The 16,245-nt window shown below is 45.8% G+C and overlaps 1 protein-coding gene across 4 annotated transcripts in view; it reads right to left on the reverse strand.

Annotated features, from left to right (window-relative positions):
- LAMA1 (laminin subunit alpha 1) overlaps nucleotides 1-16,245 on the reverse strand; it is a 147,750-nt gene that overhangs the window by 65,717 nt on the left and 65,788 nt on the right. For all 4 annotated transcript variants that reach the window (XM_070629466.1, XM_070629465.1, XM_070629468.1 and 1 more), the window contains 6 exons: nucleotides 15,974-16,085; nucleotides 13,209-13,319; nucleotides 7,393-7,520; nucleotides 5,837-5,923; nucleotides 4,926-5,137; nucleotides 58-164 (listed from right to left, as the gene is read on the reverse strand). In XM_070629466.1, coding sequence (XP_070485567.1) covers nucleotides 58-164; nucleotides 4,926-5,137; nucleotides 5,837-5,923; nucleotides 7,393-7,520; nucleotides 13,209-13,319; nucleotides 15,974-16,085 — 757 coding nt within the window. The remainder of the gene's footprint in view (nucleotides 1-57; nucleotides 165-4,925; nucleotides 5,138-5,836; nucleotides 5,924-7,392; nucleotides 7,521-13,208; nucleotides 13,320-15,973; nucleotides 16,086-16,245) is intronic.

Here is a 16,245-nt window from a genome sequence, read left to right on the forward strand (position 1 = left end):
CTGTGGACATTACTGACAAACACTTGAATTGTACGCAATGACCAGTAGGCATCTTACCAAGCACTGGTCGCACTGCTGTCCGGTCACATGTGGTTTGCAGTCACAGAGTCCAGTCTCAAGATGGCAGACACCAGAAAGGGAGCCTTGTCCATGGCATTCACAAGCTAACACACACACAACAGACACATTTGTGCCCACTTCTGGGTATGGCTGTAATAAAATCCCTTAATCCCAAGAGGGAAAATTCTAAACATTCATGTTTCAAATCATAAAACTTAAAAAAAGTTATTACTTCGCCATAACTAAAAATTTAGTAGTTTTCTGAAGGGTAAGCCAAAATAGGATTGGTGGAAGGAACCACCTAGAGAAAAAAACTACCGAAGGTATGAAGATAATATTTAGCAAACGAACTTCACCAATTTCATGAATTCCTTGAAATTTTAAAATGTCTATCAACAAATCTTCAAAAAAACATGCAAGGGAAATTCAAAATCAATTTAGTCATTTGCTCTAATTCCAATCAGGTATATAGTTAATATTTTAAAGCTCGGTTATAACCACCTAGATAACTAATATTACGTTTTATAATTAAATGAAAAATAGGCAATTGTTTTCAGTCACGAGTCATTTGTAGCTCTAATGCACTTACCTTCACGCCACACATTTCAGTTTTATCTGCAGTGACAACACTGATGTTTAAGGCGCAAAGTGCCCCACATTTTCAAAATGATGCAATTTAACGGTTCGAAGAAATGTTCAATTGATATTCATACCACAGCCGTTAATATGCACATCTTTTAAACTGTTTCATATGCTCACTGATAGACTATCCCAAGGACGTATACTACTTATGAGTGCTTGCACTCAGAAAATGTACCCTGCCCGTCGTATGGTAGGAGAACGTAAGAAAGGCAGCAGCTGCACCGACGACCACGAGCCCCAGCACACGGGGCACGCAGCGCAGGCCCCGCCTCCCCCGCAGCGCGGTCCCGCGGTTGTCCCTGGCGCAAGCGGACCATGCCGGGGGCCTGCGGGCGGCGGGGGCAGTTCTGCGGACCACTCACTGCCGCCCTCCTGCTCTGCCCACCTGCAGCTTGACTCCAACACTCTACACACTCTTTGTGTGAAACACACCCGTCTTCCCTCTGTGTTTCTGATGCATTGACTTTAGGGGCCTTCCGGACCCTGGAGAGTGCCCCTCGCAGGGCTAGTCAATTCCTAGAGACGGTAAAAGCTCCCACCAGAACGCCCCACATATGCACACTCACCAACCCGAGCCCACCCCATCGTCCCTTCTTTATTGGACTCTCACATTGCACCCGCCACCTGCCCTCATCACCCAGGGCCAAGTATCAGACAACTAGGGTAGCCCCCCTGGCCCAGAGCCTGTGGACCTCATTCACACCAGCCAGTCCTACACCTGTTTACCCTGCCTGGCCTGCTCCTTCTCGTGGAAACCACAATAAAGGCATTAGCCCACAGGTCCCCTCCTGACCGACCTGGGCACTCCCCTACGTGGTCAATCCCATGCTGTGGTGTGTCCTCCTGGCATCTGTGAGTAACAAACTATCTTTTCTTTTCTTTTTTCTTTTTTAGCTGAGGAAGATTCACCCTGAGCTAACATTTGTTGCCAATCTTCCTCTTTTTGTATGTGAGCTGCCACCACAGCATGGCCACTGACAGAGGAGTGGTGTAGGTCTGTGCCCGGGAAGTGCACCTGGGCTGCTGAAGCAGAGTGCCCTGAACTTAACCACTAGGCCACCAAGGCTGGCCCATGAACTATCTTTTCAATGGTAGCTACCTCCGGATCTTCAGGTCTTGCCACACCTAAATAACAATAAAACCTGATTTTAAAACACTTCTCTGCATGCAACCATTCTCAACTGTCTCCCATTGGAAATATCACACACACACTGACACACTGTCACATACACCTCACTCTCACACACACCCGTCACTCACTCACACACACACACTCTTAACGCTCTCTCCAGGGTTCTGTCTTCTCTCCCTCCCTTCCCCTTAGCACAGTCCAGGCTTGCTCTCTTGGCCCCTTGTCTGCTAAACCTGCTCCTCCTGCCGTCTCCAGGGACTCCCCAGGCACAGACGCAGCGGGCAGAGGTGCAGTCTTCATCTTGCTGTGTCTTTCTACAGGGCAGGACCCACTGGCCGCTCTCTCCTTGAACCTCACTGGTACCCCGGTTTTGGGACACTTGGTCTTTGCTTTCCTTCCTGTTTCTCGTGTATTTTCCTCTGCGCCTGTCTCATTTAAAGCTTCCCCTTCCTCTGGGGAAAATTCAAAGTTCACTGTGAGTATGATCATCACAAAAATATCGATGATAATAACAAGTCACACCTGTCGGCAGTTTGTGCCTGTCACATTACAGTCAATATTTCATGTAACCTACATGACAAATTTAGGAGGGAAGCACTATAATGTTCTCTTGTTTTTGATGTGACATCTAAAACTTGAAAAGATTGCATAACTTGCCATAGATCACACAGCTATTAGTAGTTATCCTTCTATAGTAGCAAGTATAATAGCGATTATTAATAAAAATTGTTCATGTTAAGAATGATACTAATTTAAAATAGTTGTCAATCACCGACTGCCCCGAGCTTTACATATCTTTTAACTCTCATTAGAACCCCACAATATAAAAATGATGCCCACTTCACTTATTTCATAGAAGGTCCTTTAACGTTAGAGCTGAGAAGGGTCCCCACAACCCTCTTCTCCCTCGCGCGTCTCTGCCCCGGGCAGCTAAGTCCACACCCGCCACTTCCAGGCCCGGGCCGAAGCTGACGGTTCTCCAGGCTCCGCTTCTCCCGATTCCCGACTCCTGAGCACGGGCGCCTGCGCAGCCCCGCGGGAGCCCTCCCACAGGGAGCCCGGGAACAGCGAGCGCGGGGTCCCTGGTTAACCTAGCGCGGCGTGGCCGTTCATCAGCATGTCGAGACTGTGGACAGTCCACGAGCGGGACCCCTACGATAGACCTGGAAAGATTTCTAGTGACTACCCAGCAACAGTTGTAGGAATTCATCTCATCAAAGCTAGGCATGGGGAAAGAGGAGACGAGAAAAGAACAAAAATTATAAATGCCCAGAGTCTAAAGAGAGCTGGCCAGTGTCAGCCCGGAAGCAGCACAGCCGCCCGGCCCGCAGCCTGGGCCCAGACTCGAGTCTCTCCTGCCTCACCCTTCTCCCCACGCCCGCTCATCACTGAGGGCTTCGATCCTACGCCTCCCTTCATCCCCTCGCAACACAGTGCAGCAGCTTCCCACTGGGGGCACACGAGGCAGGGAACGGGTTCTGGCCCGGGTCGGAGCACTTTGCAGTCCGTCTGAGGGCCTGGACATGGGGGCCCTCTGCTCCACACTGGACCTCATAACACACATCAAGCACTTGTGACGGAAAGTCAGCACCCTAACTGAGGGCAGCTGTGACACATACACTAATGTGGAACACTCAGTATCAAAGAAAAAAAAGCGGTTTCTCAATACTTTAAAAACCTGATTACATGATAAAATGATAATACTTTTCATATATCAGGTTAAATAAAATGTATTATTAAAATACATTTCACCTGTTTACTTTTAATTTTTTAAATGTGGTTACTAGAAAATTTAAAATTACATGCGTGGCTTATATTTCTGAGGGACAACACTGACAGAAAAATAATAAAAATTACTGCTTTTATTACTAGCAATTATAATAGCTGCCATTTGATGTCTATAACTTCACATTTGTTATCCCACTGACTTCTCAGAAAAGCCTTAATATACACATATAATTATGTCTATTTTATGTATGAGGAAGTAGTGGCTCAGAGAGGTTAATAAATTTGCCTAATGTCACATAGCTGGGCGATGACCAACCCTGGACTCTGACGCACATTCCTCAGATTCCACAGCCTGGGATCCACGGATGTGCTTCTCTACACCATCACGTGTAGCCCCCAGTGGACTGGGGCCAAAAATTTCCAACTCCTATCATAGTACTTAGGATAGTGCCTGGGAAGTTAGAGTTAATAAATGACAGATTAACTAAGGGATGAATCATCAAGGCTTGCAGTAAAGATGAAAAGAAATGACATGAGAATTGGGAAAGCGTAAGACCAGTACCAGTCAGCCTAACTATCCTCCTCCAGTGACCAGTTGAGGTAGCCGTGTGGCTAGGACCAGCCTGATGGGCCCAGGGTATAAAACGTGACTCTCTCCATGCCCGCCTGCAAAAATATCTTTTCTGTATCACTAGCACCCTCTTGTGTCCCCATGTTGTAATAGCATAGTAGGACTTCAGCATCTGTAGGAAATTATCAAAATAATTTATAATTGCCATTTTTACTCTTTCACTCCTTCAAGAAATGTGCAAAAAACCTGAGGGCTCTATCAGTCCCGAGGCTGTAAGTGTTTCATCTGGGGAACATGAGAATCTACTTTTCCCTAATTTCAAGAATCTAGGCGGAGCTCTGTGGAGCGATGTGGGTTCAGTAGTTCAGGCGCAGACCACCAAGATGTGCCAGTTCCGGGGCTACGGTCTTCCCATTCCCACCTCACACCTTGAAATCCCACCGCCCCATGAAAGCCCTTAGCATCTCCTCCGCAAAGGTGACAGAGTTTGAGCATCCCGTTCCTTCATCTCAGTCCCTGGGAGCTGTGGCGGTATGTTGTAAAGTACCACTCTCTCCTCGGACAGGGAGCACATACTTTCTAGCCATTTAACCTTCACTGAGAGTAGCTGATCGCGCTAACATAGGGTAGAGGGGAAGGCTTAGGTCTTGGGTCTCTATCCGGCATTAACACAAGTACCATTCAAGATCAAGTTACCTCATGGGCTGAGCACTTTTTGATACATGTGAGTGGAAGGATGGAGACTTCACACGGCCGTAGGCAATAAACTCAGTGTCACAGCCCATGACTCACCTCGGCAATTTTTAGCAGTCACAGCGTCCCCGTAGTACCCAGCAGCACACCTCTCACAGTGGGCGCCATCTGTGTTTCCAGTGCACCTCAGGCATTCTCCGGTGACAGAATCACAGTGACCAACCTCTAAGGGGTCGACATTGCCGCTGCAGTTACACGGAACACAGGATTCCCCAGGCACTGTTGGGTTTCCATAGTAACCGTCTGCGCATCTGTATAAAAGATTGAAAAGAGGGATCCAGATAAATGCAATTACTCTAGACATTACCCCACCACCCAGGGATTCTCTGAATGGTTAACCAATCAGGTTGGCTCTTTTTACATAAAATTTACTGTGAAAGGAATGCAACTCCAAGTTCAGACATTCATAGAATTCCTTCACTCATTGTGAAGAACAAGGAGTATGTCCGAAATGAGCCATATATCCACAGGGACGTGCAGCCAGCACAGGCCAATTCAGCCCGCATCTCGCCTCTCTGGGATGTGCCACAGCTCTCCTATGGACTTTAGCCAGAGCCTGGCACTAAGACTGACGTGTGGGAAAAGACAACACTGGCTTTCAGGTGCCAGAAGACAAGTGTTAAATCAACCTCCCCCCCATGGAGCTATCCAGAGTAACAGGCTATTTAAACGTGTGAACAGTAATGTGACTGCTTCCTGTTCCTGTTGTCGTTAAGGAGGACTCAGACGAGCTCAAGGAGATAAAATGCTATTCTTGGAAAATTCCCAGGGAGTTTCAACATTAATTTTTTAATCATATACTGGCTTTTACCTATGATTATATGAAATAATAACTACATACCCAAACTCCAAAACCACACTAAACTACAAACTTAAAAATGAACACGTAAGATTTATATTTAAAAAACGTGAATGCAACTTTTGGAAACCAGTTGAGCAATGCACAGTACCTCTCACACCAAGCCCCTGAGTACCCCGGGGCACACTGGTCGCAGACCACTTTGTCTCCATCATCTAGGTGGCAGGTGGGGCTGAAACTGTCAAAACATTAGAAATGAATGCAATTTTCTAATGGATGGTGCAGAATTTCTAACTATTTCAAATGCTTAATTTCTACCATTCCTGTCCTTATAAAGTTTCACTGGGTCTCACTCCTTAGCCCAGAGCCCAAGGCTCCCGACCACACAGCCCACCCCATGGGCAGTGGACACTCGCTGCTCCCTGCTCCTGATCATCCTCAGCCCGGAGGGCACTTCTCCCCTCTCCGCCTGGGTTCGCCCGGCTCATCTCCAATGCCTAGCTCAGCTGTCTCCTCCTCCAGGAGGCCTGCTCTCATGCTCCTGGTCAAGCCGTGTTCCTCTCCTCTGGGTTCCTTGAAACTGGTCTGCCTGCCTCAGAGCCCTGCCCACACTGGCCAAGAGTGAGCTTGCTCACACACAATAGCCAAGAGGCTCCTGCACTTCGGTAGGCAACATTTCCCAAAGGACCCCCACTGCTGACCGAGGTCTCTTCAAACTCTGTTCCTGGGTCTTGGGAGGCCTGCGAAGGCAGGTACGGGGGCAGTTGAGAGTCTCCCATGATTTCATCAGAGTAGCTTTGACTGTATCTCTTTTATACACTGGAGTTTCAAATAAAAATCCCCATGGGGGAATCCTCTGGGTGTGAGGGGAGGAAGAGTTCGGGTAAACTAGTGAGACAGAAAGAGGCTTTCAAACCACTGTCCTGCGGGAAACACACGCCCAAGCACGATGTACAAAGCCTTGCACATCACCATCTCCTTCCACTTCCCCTCATGTTTTTAGCTCCAGGATCATCTGCAATTCCTCAAAACAGCCCTTCTATGCTGCCATACCTTGGCAGTCTCAGTTCCTTCTGCCTAGAATGCCCTTCTCTGCTGCTTTCAAATTCCTTCTCATCCTTCAAGACTCAGATCAAGATCAAGAGCTTCCTCAGAGAGCCACTCCTGGCAGATGCCACTGCACAGCAGACATACCTCCACTGTAGTCATGATCACACCACCTCACTGCGGAGTCTGTGGGGCCCGCAGCCCGGGAGGGACAGTGTGATGCTCAGAGCACCCACCATGATACCCATGTATAGTAGGCACTCCATAAATACTTGTTGAATCTATCAATGAATTCAACCCATTCTCAATTAGCCTTAATTTACATATTTTGGTCATTAGAGCAAAAGCTCCTTAAGCCCAGGAACAATGTTTTATTCATCTCTGTGTCCCCTATACTTTCTGGCCCAGTGGCAGGCACACAATATATACTTGTGAAAGGACTGATGACCAAGTATTAGACCAAGAGGAAAACAATATGCATATGTTCTTGCTGTCACACAACTTTCCTTGCCTAGTTTAACCCACCAAACGTTTTTCAAAGCAGAGAACCCACTCCTCCACCTTCAGTCCTCAATGATCACCGCTGGGCAAAATTCACACATCTGGATGGAAATCCTGGCCACGCCAGGCAGGGTCTGCTGGTGGAGGTGCCAGGCTTACTTGTTGGAGGCTGTGGAGAGGGGGCAGGCACATGGCTGGCAGTCCCCAGGAGTCCCTCGGGACGCCCGCCCATAGAAGCCGGGCATGCACTGCTCACAGTGGTCCCCAGTGGTGTTGTGCTTGCACGCCTAGGACACATGCAGAAAAAGAAGGTTTCCTCAGAGGATTCTCAGACTCATCCACAAACAACTTGAAGTCCAAATGAAAAACAAAAGACAAATGCTAAACAAGCCACCAAACGCTATTATATGAGTAGGGGTTGCCTGTTTCTAGATGAACTAATAACAAATTTAAAGTTGTATAAATGAGAAGTGTAATAGCTTTCACTCCCAGCTATGTCAGAGTAACTTGCCCTTCTGTAGGAAAAAGCTAGAAAGCTGGAACAAAATATATGGAACACCTGCCTTCAGGCACTGGCCAACGGAGGGTGCAGGCCTGCAGTCCCTGAGAGAGGGAGACAGTGGGACGAGGCCTACAGCCACAGGTCGTTCTGCCTGGAGACACTTGCCAAGCAGTGGGGGGAAGGGGTGCCCAAATAGAGGGGTGGTCTCGCAGAGGTGAGGAGACAGAGGCGAGAGCGTGGGGAGGCTGAACTGCTGGAATGTGGACAGAGGACTGGAGCTTCACAGAGTAAGAGCCCCAGCAATGTGCACAGGAGACCCCTTCAAGCGGCTCCTGAATACTAAGCTGCTCGTGTGGAGACTGTGACTCCAGGTGGGCAAAGAAATCCAGGTGAGCAGTAAGCTAAAAGATCCAGAACTCACACAGAGCTCAGGGACATTAGAATTCTAACCGGCCAATGTGGAGAGACACTTAAACGTTTACCCAGGGCACTCAGTAGAGAACCCAGAAGAAAAACTTGTTTGTAGGCTGTTGTTTGTGAGGCTGATCCCGCCCCAGAGTGAAGGCAATACCAGACCCACCCTGACAAAGCTTCAAACAAACCTTGAAACAATCAAGCTGACCTGCAATAATTTAACTGCCCGCCAAAAGACGCCTCCTTGTTCTTTCAAGGAAAGCAACAAAACCCAGAAACTCAACAAGGTAACAATATTCATTGAACAATGCAATCCAAAACTGCTGGATATGCTCCCACTAGCCAAGTCTGGGAAAATGTGGAATCGATGAGTCCAGACAGATAACAAGTAGGTAAATAAATAAACATGTGGGAGTAGGGAGAGTTCTTGCTTACAGCAGAAGGCTGCATGCCAACTGGAAGCATGGGCTGGAGCTAAAAAGCCATCCTCTTGCAAACACAGTTAAGTACTGGTTGGGCAAGAATCATCAATGACTGCTAAATCTAAGGGGTAATTTTCATGAGGGATAGAATCCTTGTGTGGTCTTAAAGTATCTTCCTAAGACTGCTTATTAACTACAACAAGACAACCCAAATGTGAACCCAAGATGAGAGATATTCTATTTCTTGAAAAATTATTGTGTTCTTCAAGATGCCAATGTTATATAAGACAAAGAAGTTCTGTAGAAATATTTCAAATTACAGGAAACTAAAGAGACACGACAATAGAATGCAACAATCCTAGATGTGGGCCTGTAATGGAGGAAAAAAGTGCCATAAAGGATATAATTGAGTCAACCGACAAAATCAAAAAATGGAGGGTAGATTACAAAATGTAAAGCATCGATGTTAAATGTACTGAAGCTGACACTATACTATGGGACCTAAGAGAATATCCTTATTCTCAGGACAAACACACTGAAGAATTCAGGGATAAAGGGACATGGTGCATGCAACTGATTCTCAAGCAGTTTAGAAAAAAATTTTAGGATTAGATAGATTGAGACTGAGGATCATAAAGCAAAAGGGGGAAACTGCTAACAACAGGTGACTCTGGGTAAACGGTGGGTATTCTAAGTACTATCCTTATCCCTGCAATCTTTGCATAAATTTAAAATTATTTCCAAATGACAAGTTTTTTAAAATGGGTAACAAAAACTACTAGAAATGAGAAGAAGCAAAAAAAACAAAAGGTGATCATAACCTGGAGAAAAATCTAAAAAGCAGGCAGGAAAAAAAGGCACAACAAAGAATTGTGTACAGGAATTACCACTGACTTCTCGTTTGGAACAACGTAAGCCATAAGCAAAGAGAACAACTTTGAAGTGCTGAAAGAAGACTATGCAAAGGTATGCGTCGAACTGAGAGTGAAAGAAAGCCTTTTCTATTTCTAGACAAACAAAAGAGAGAAGGTGTTGGCCATCAGCCCTGCACTGGAGAAATGCTAAAGAAAGCTCCTCAGGGGGCAGAAACGTGGTACCAATGAATGAAACCACAGGTTTACCCCAAGGATTAAAGAGCATCAGAAATGGTAAATACGTGAACAAATACAATCAATTTATTTTCCTCATTTAAGACATCTCCTTAGAAAGTAAAATCTCCCTGAATCAGCTGTATGGGAGGTGTGCAGGGCCAAGTGGGGGTGGGGAGCGCTCTGCACCTGGGCAGCTGCATGGCCCAAGGGCACGCTGCGACTCTTACACACATTCTTTCCCAGGTCCCCGCGCCGCCCCCCCCCCGACCCCAACGCTGTGCTGACACTACCCAGAGCCTTCTCCTAGGACCTCTGCCCACCCCTGACTGTAGCTCCCCCCAGTCCCTCCGGGGGGCCTCTCCTCTCATTTCCTCTCCCTTGGAGTCCACCTAGCCTTCCATTTCCCTTTATACCCCTTCTCTTACAGCCACTCATTTCACATACCGTACTGGCCATTTTTCATCCAAAAATTTAAACAATAGGTCCAGTTTCTAAACTACATATTTTTGTATAATTCCTGAGGTTGATAAAAGTTTCCCCAAATACTAAACTTAATTTGGGACTATAAACAATTGTATTTATTTAGGGTTTCACCAGTTTTGTTTAGGGTTATCCTAGACGAGAGCTTCTAAACTTGAATGCATGTACAAATCACCTGGGTTAAATGTCGATTCTGATTCAAGAGGTCAGGGATGGGGCCCGAGATTTTGTGTTCGAAAAAAGCTCCCAGATGACACCTATGCTGCTGGTCCTCAGACCACATTTTGGTAGCAATGCCTTAGTTTCTTTTTTTCTCCCCATCCACCATAGGACCTTCTTTTTGATAATTAATCCAAATCAACTCAAAATGCAACTGGCCTTGGTAAACAGCTACATGGTTACAGTAAAAGTATTATAGAAAATAACTAGTTTCATTAAAATATATTTGATTATGTACACTTGACAAAGGTCTATGATATGTTTCCTTTGCTCAAAGGGCCAGACAGGGTCTTCTTTGTCTTTGGGAAAACTACTATAGAGCTCTATTGAAAAACCTACCGCGGGTCTGTTTCAATGGTTTCTCAGGTGTGTGCCAGCATCCCTTTAGGTGACCGTCCCTGTTGGTGGGTCTGGTCTGCGAAGGGACGAGAATGCTCATCTCCTTGGGGAGGAAAAACTTCTTTTCTTGATTGGAAAAGGGAAAACACAAGGGCCCAAGACATGCACAAGCACATTTTACTCCCTTTCTTCGCAAGGAAAATAAACTGGTTTCTCCTTGGGATAAGAGAGGAAAGAGCTCAGAAAAAAGCATGGGGGCTCCGGTAAACTACGGGCTCTGAATGGTAATGACGTGTCAACGCAAGTTCACTGACTGTCACAAACGGACCATGCTGCCAGAGACGTTGATAGTGAGGGGGCTGCACACATCCAGGCAGGAGGTATATGAGAAATCTCTGTACCTTCCTCTCAACTTTGCTCTAAACCTAAAATTATTCTAACAATAGTCTTAAAAAAAGGCGAATGGGGCACTGAGAACAACTGGAAGCTTCTTACTAATAAACCATAAGTAAGGAGCGAACTCCTAGAAGCTGGATGGCTATGTACAGGCCAAGGGCTATGAACACTTATACAAAGGGAAGAATGAAAAAGTTTCTTCTAAAATGGAATAGGAAAAAAAGCAAAGTAGATTAAACAGATAAATGATGCTACCAAGTTCTTATATTTCCTTAAATTCCAATCTAAATTTTTATTATTTTTGTCCCCTCAAACATTAATTACTTAAAAAGGGAAAAATAATAAGTTCACAGTGGAGAAACCTGGCAGACAGCCCCTTGTCCAAGTGGCCAGGCTAACACCCCAGGAAGAAGACAGCAGCATCATGGCCCCCGACAGCATGCTCGGAGAGGGCACACCACGTCCACAGCTTCTTGCCAGAAATACAGAACCTCAGCCTAACCATGAGGAACGCTCCACACAGTGCCCAGTGCCCTTCGAGAGTGCCAGGGTGAGGACAGACAGGGAAAGACTGAGGAGCTCCACAGAGTGAAGGAGGCAAGGCCGTGGAAGGCAAGGTGGGATCCCCATTGACTCTGGAAAGGAAAAGGGACACGAATGGAAAAGCTGATGAAACCTGACTGAAGTCTGTAGTTGACTTAGCTGGAGTGTGCCACTGTTCATGTCTTAGTTCTGATAACTCTACTCCGATTAAGCAAGATGTGGGCATCGGGAAGCACAGCGAGGTTATGCAAGAACTCTCTACACGATTTTGGTAAGCCTTGTGTAAATCTAGAATTTTCTCCAAAAAAATTTAAAACTATAAAAATTATTACCATTTATTGTAACTAGAGCTTTAAGGCCAGTTGCTATTTAGCATTCTCACTTTGAGCTTACATCTTTGTAAAAATATATTAATGGCAGCATGTGCAAATATGCTTTCGGCCTACCTGTAACTAAAGCCATAGGTGGCACAACCAGGACAGGTTGACCACCGGCAGAATACTGGCAGAGGGCCTCCAAAGCCTGGCCCAAAACTCAATGAAAAGGGTGAGATGCTACAGAAGCAACAGCCTCACCAAACCATGGGAAGCTGTGTGCCTGAGGAAGCTGACCCTGGAGGGACTGCGTCTGCGCAAACTGTCACTTCACACAATTCCTGCTGATGCTTCACTTAGGTCAAAGAAATGAACAAAGAACAAAATGAAAGCTTTGCTTAGAGAATAAAGAAAAATTAGGCTCTAGGGGGAGAAGCAATCAGAGACATCATGCCGAGATCTTCTCCATGGGCCTGATAATTTAATTTTCTCTAGCCCTGCGACTCAGCCAATCTCTTTGGGAAAAAGTATGAACATTTCCCTGTGCAGGGACGAGGGCCCAGCTGAGTCTCATAAGCTTTCACTCCATGTGTGAGGAGTGAATCCGTCAGAACCCAGGAGTGTGGCCTGGCTCCAGGCATAAGAGCCTAAAAGAATTCCTGATTGAAGTTAAAAACAAGTCTTGCCCTGTATCTGCCCCGAAGTTCATTCTCAAGATAAACTACATAGTTGTTAAGCCCTGTTTCAACTCATATTGCATGCAAGAGGGACTTCTTTGAAGAGCTCATTCAAGCTAACGACTATAAAGCATTATATATTGTACAGATGAGTGTGATTATTAGAAGTTTTATTCTTCTTTTTATGATATACTATGTAATACAATTTTTTAAAAAATACCAGCGCTTGCATTTAAAAGATTTGATCCTTTTTATTTAATCAGTGGATGTTTTCTACCTTGACACTGCCTTATAATCTTGCAAAGTAAATAATTACTTTTCATTATTCTAACCTGAAATAACATTATATGTCCCTTTCCCACTGTCATCAAAGTAACTTTCTTCCAAAAAAAGGGGAGAACAAAGTAGGAAATCTTTTCTGACATGAACTTAAATCTGCAAATTCCCCTCGGGGTCTGCAGGGCAGGGCAGTTTCCGGGGGAAGAGCACTTGTTTTATGGCTTCTGCACAGCAGACGGCTTTGGGGCAGGGGGCAGGGGGCAGGGGGCAGGGGCTCGAGGCCTCAGCAACAGACTCACAGAGCAAACGCCGTGGACGTCGCACTGCGCCGCGTGGCCATGGCATTCGCAGGGCTGGCAAATTCCTCCGAAGAGTATTCCGTCCACGCGGTAATAGCCGGGGAGGCAGGACTGCAAAAGAAGCACCGGCGACCGGAGCGGTGAGGGCAGCTCTGGATGGCGCACAAATAAACTTCCCATCCGTGCACGAGAAACATAAACTGCTTGATTTTCTAGGAGTAGAGAAACTTCTTTTCCTTTTTTTCCCCAAACATCTTTATCAAGGTATCATTGACATGCTATAAAATTCACCCATTTTAAGTGTACAATTCAATGATTTTTTTTAGTAACCTTACGGAGTGGTGCAATCATCACCACAATTCAGTTCCTTATTTCTCTTTAAATGTAGAAACATGCATACAAAAACTGAACAGTCATGCAGTAAGTCAGCAGACACCTTGGTGGTATTCCACTGCAATACCCTCAGAAATCACGGACCCCACAGCCATTTAAATCGTGTTTCCATCAAGAGGACTGTTTCTCTCAACTTTTTCTTTTGCTTAAAGTTAGTTGCCATCAAAGTGTCCCAGTGCAGGTCTGTGCCAGATGCAGCCATTTAAGTGAGCAAGCATCCGGGTGGGCTTTCCGTGGGACAAGCCTGGACAGGCAGCTCGGGCATCCAGCCACTCCCTGCTCAGGACAAGCTGGGAACCACTCAGACACAACAAGTCATTTAAACCTCATGACAACCCTGAGATGTATCACCTCCATCTTACAGATATGGAATCTGGAACACAGCAGTTAGATGACGTGCCCGATGTGCCAGTGGAATGTTCAAAGCCAGGTATGCATGCCTCCAAGATCTCAGTCCACAGGTCTGCCCAGGGCCACAGCAGACACGAAATGCATTTAGAGGGCAGAGCAGGGAATGAGGAATTGCAGGCCAGCACGCTCCCACGGGGGCATGTGAAGAGGCAGTGTGGATTTGTTTTTTATTGTTATAAAAATGCTTAAAAGAGCATTTTAATTATACAAACAATATATGCACGTGCAGGCGTGCTCCCCTTGGAGACAGGAGAATTGTCTACAGCTGCCTGGAGGTCCGTGTGGTGGCAAGAGTGCTCTCGGGAATTCCATTCCTAACCAAGAGCTGCCTGATTCTTTAAGTCAGCTCCTGAATAAGAATTTGATTAAAGAATGAGTTCTCTGCCTAACAAAAGCACTTGAAAACGTGTCTTGAGCTTCTTGTGCTTGCTTGGGCCATCGTCCCACGCACATCGGCACTTTTCCCTCCAAAGCCAAGCAGACTTGGTCAGCTCCTGCAGCAGCAGCTCACTGCTGCCCTCTCCTGGTCTAGCTGGCCTGGGCAACCCTGATTCCCGGCTCTCCCACTCCCATGTCCCACATTCTAAGAGGTGGCTGTAGGGTCGTTTATCCATTAAGCACTTGGCATGCAGGGATTAGGACCTACAAACATTTGTTGAGTCTAAAAATAAATGCGTGTGTGTGTTTTTTTTAACATCTGAGCTAACATCTACTGCCAATCTTCTTTTTTTCCCTTCTCCTTCTCCCCAAAGCCCCCAGTACACAGTTGTATATTCCAGTTGTGAGTGCCTCTGGTTGTGGCATGTGAGACGCTGCCTCAGCATGGCCTGACAAGCGGTGCCCTGTCTGCGACCGGGATCCAAACCGGTGAAACCCTGGGCCACTGAAGCAGAGCGTGCAAACTTAACCACTGCGCCACGGGGCCGGCACCAAAATAAATGTTTGAGATCTAAAAAAGAGTTCGTTGGTTCCAAAAAGAAATTTGCAAAATATTTAAAATTGAAATATTTAGTTAAATATCTACGTCATGAAGCATTAGGCCAACTTTATTAACTGAAAAGTATATAATTGATAAAGATTCATAAAAGCAAATTATAGGTTAAAAGTTTTCAATTTGAAAAACTTATTGCCAAGAAATCACAGCCAATGACAAATGTTCATAATCACAGTCAGTCATGAACACAGGACAGGCAGGATCATGCAATGGTTAACAGCACGGATGAAGTTCAAATTCCGATATGACCACTCCCTAGTTGTGTGATGTTGGTCAACTTAATCACTTTGTGCCTCAGTTTCCTAATCTGCGGAACAGGAAGTACATGATGTGCCTACCCCATATGGCTGTTGTCAGAGTGACATGAGGTAACATACGGAAAGAGCTTAGAAAAGCTCCAACACAGAGAAAGTTCTCAGTAAGAGAGAGTTATTATTAATACTTATGTCCAAATTATTTCAAAATATATTTCGAAATGGTTTTAGCAACAGATTACTTTTATTGACGATTGCGAGTGCATTTTCTCATACCTCATATGTGGGGGGGAGTCCACCTAAGTAACATAACCACGGGCCACAAAAGGTCTCAAAACTGGGCCTGGCTTGTCTAAAGCTTTCCAGTCACATGCCAATGATTTGTTGATTTGTAAATGTTCAAATACAACCAAGTTCAGTCCTCCTTAGAAATGCAAACTATGGCACCGGTGTCACAACCTTCCTGTCAACTTAGGCACAGAGTAGCACGGAGCGCGCTTCCAGGTGCCACAGCCCAGCCCTGAGAGAGGAACTCGATTTCTTCAAACAACGTGGCTTCCAATATTCCAAGAGCCCCCAAAAGTCTGAAGTTTAGAAACAGTGGGTTTCTGAAGTTAAAATTCAAATGTGCATCACCGCATCACCTTCAATGCACCTTTTTCCCCCTGAGGAAAGAACAGGAAGAAGAAGACAAGAAGGGAGGGGGACGCTACCTCACAGGAGACGCCCATGTAGCCTGGGGGACATTCGCAGCGCTCCACGTCCTCGGCCAGGGCCAGGTCTATAACATTGGGGCTGGCTGTGTCCAGAGAGACAGAATCCAACCTACAGACAGACAGGGGTCGTTATATGACTTACATACCCCAAACAACATCCAACACCGCAACCCAGACAGATTCTTTAAAAAGATTTAATTCAAACAAAATAGTGATGTGATTTTTGTAAATAACTAAAGATTTGCAACAATTTTGGAAGTAACTAAAGA

This window comes from Equus przewalskii, chromosome 7 (assembly GCF_037783145.1).
Source record: "Equus przewalskii isolate Varuska chromosome 7, EquPr2, whole genome shotgun sequence".
Taxonomy (NCBI): Eukaryota; Metazoa; Chordata; class Mammalia; order Perissodactyla; family Equidae; genus Equus; species Equus przewalskii.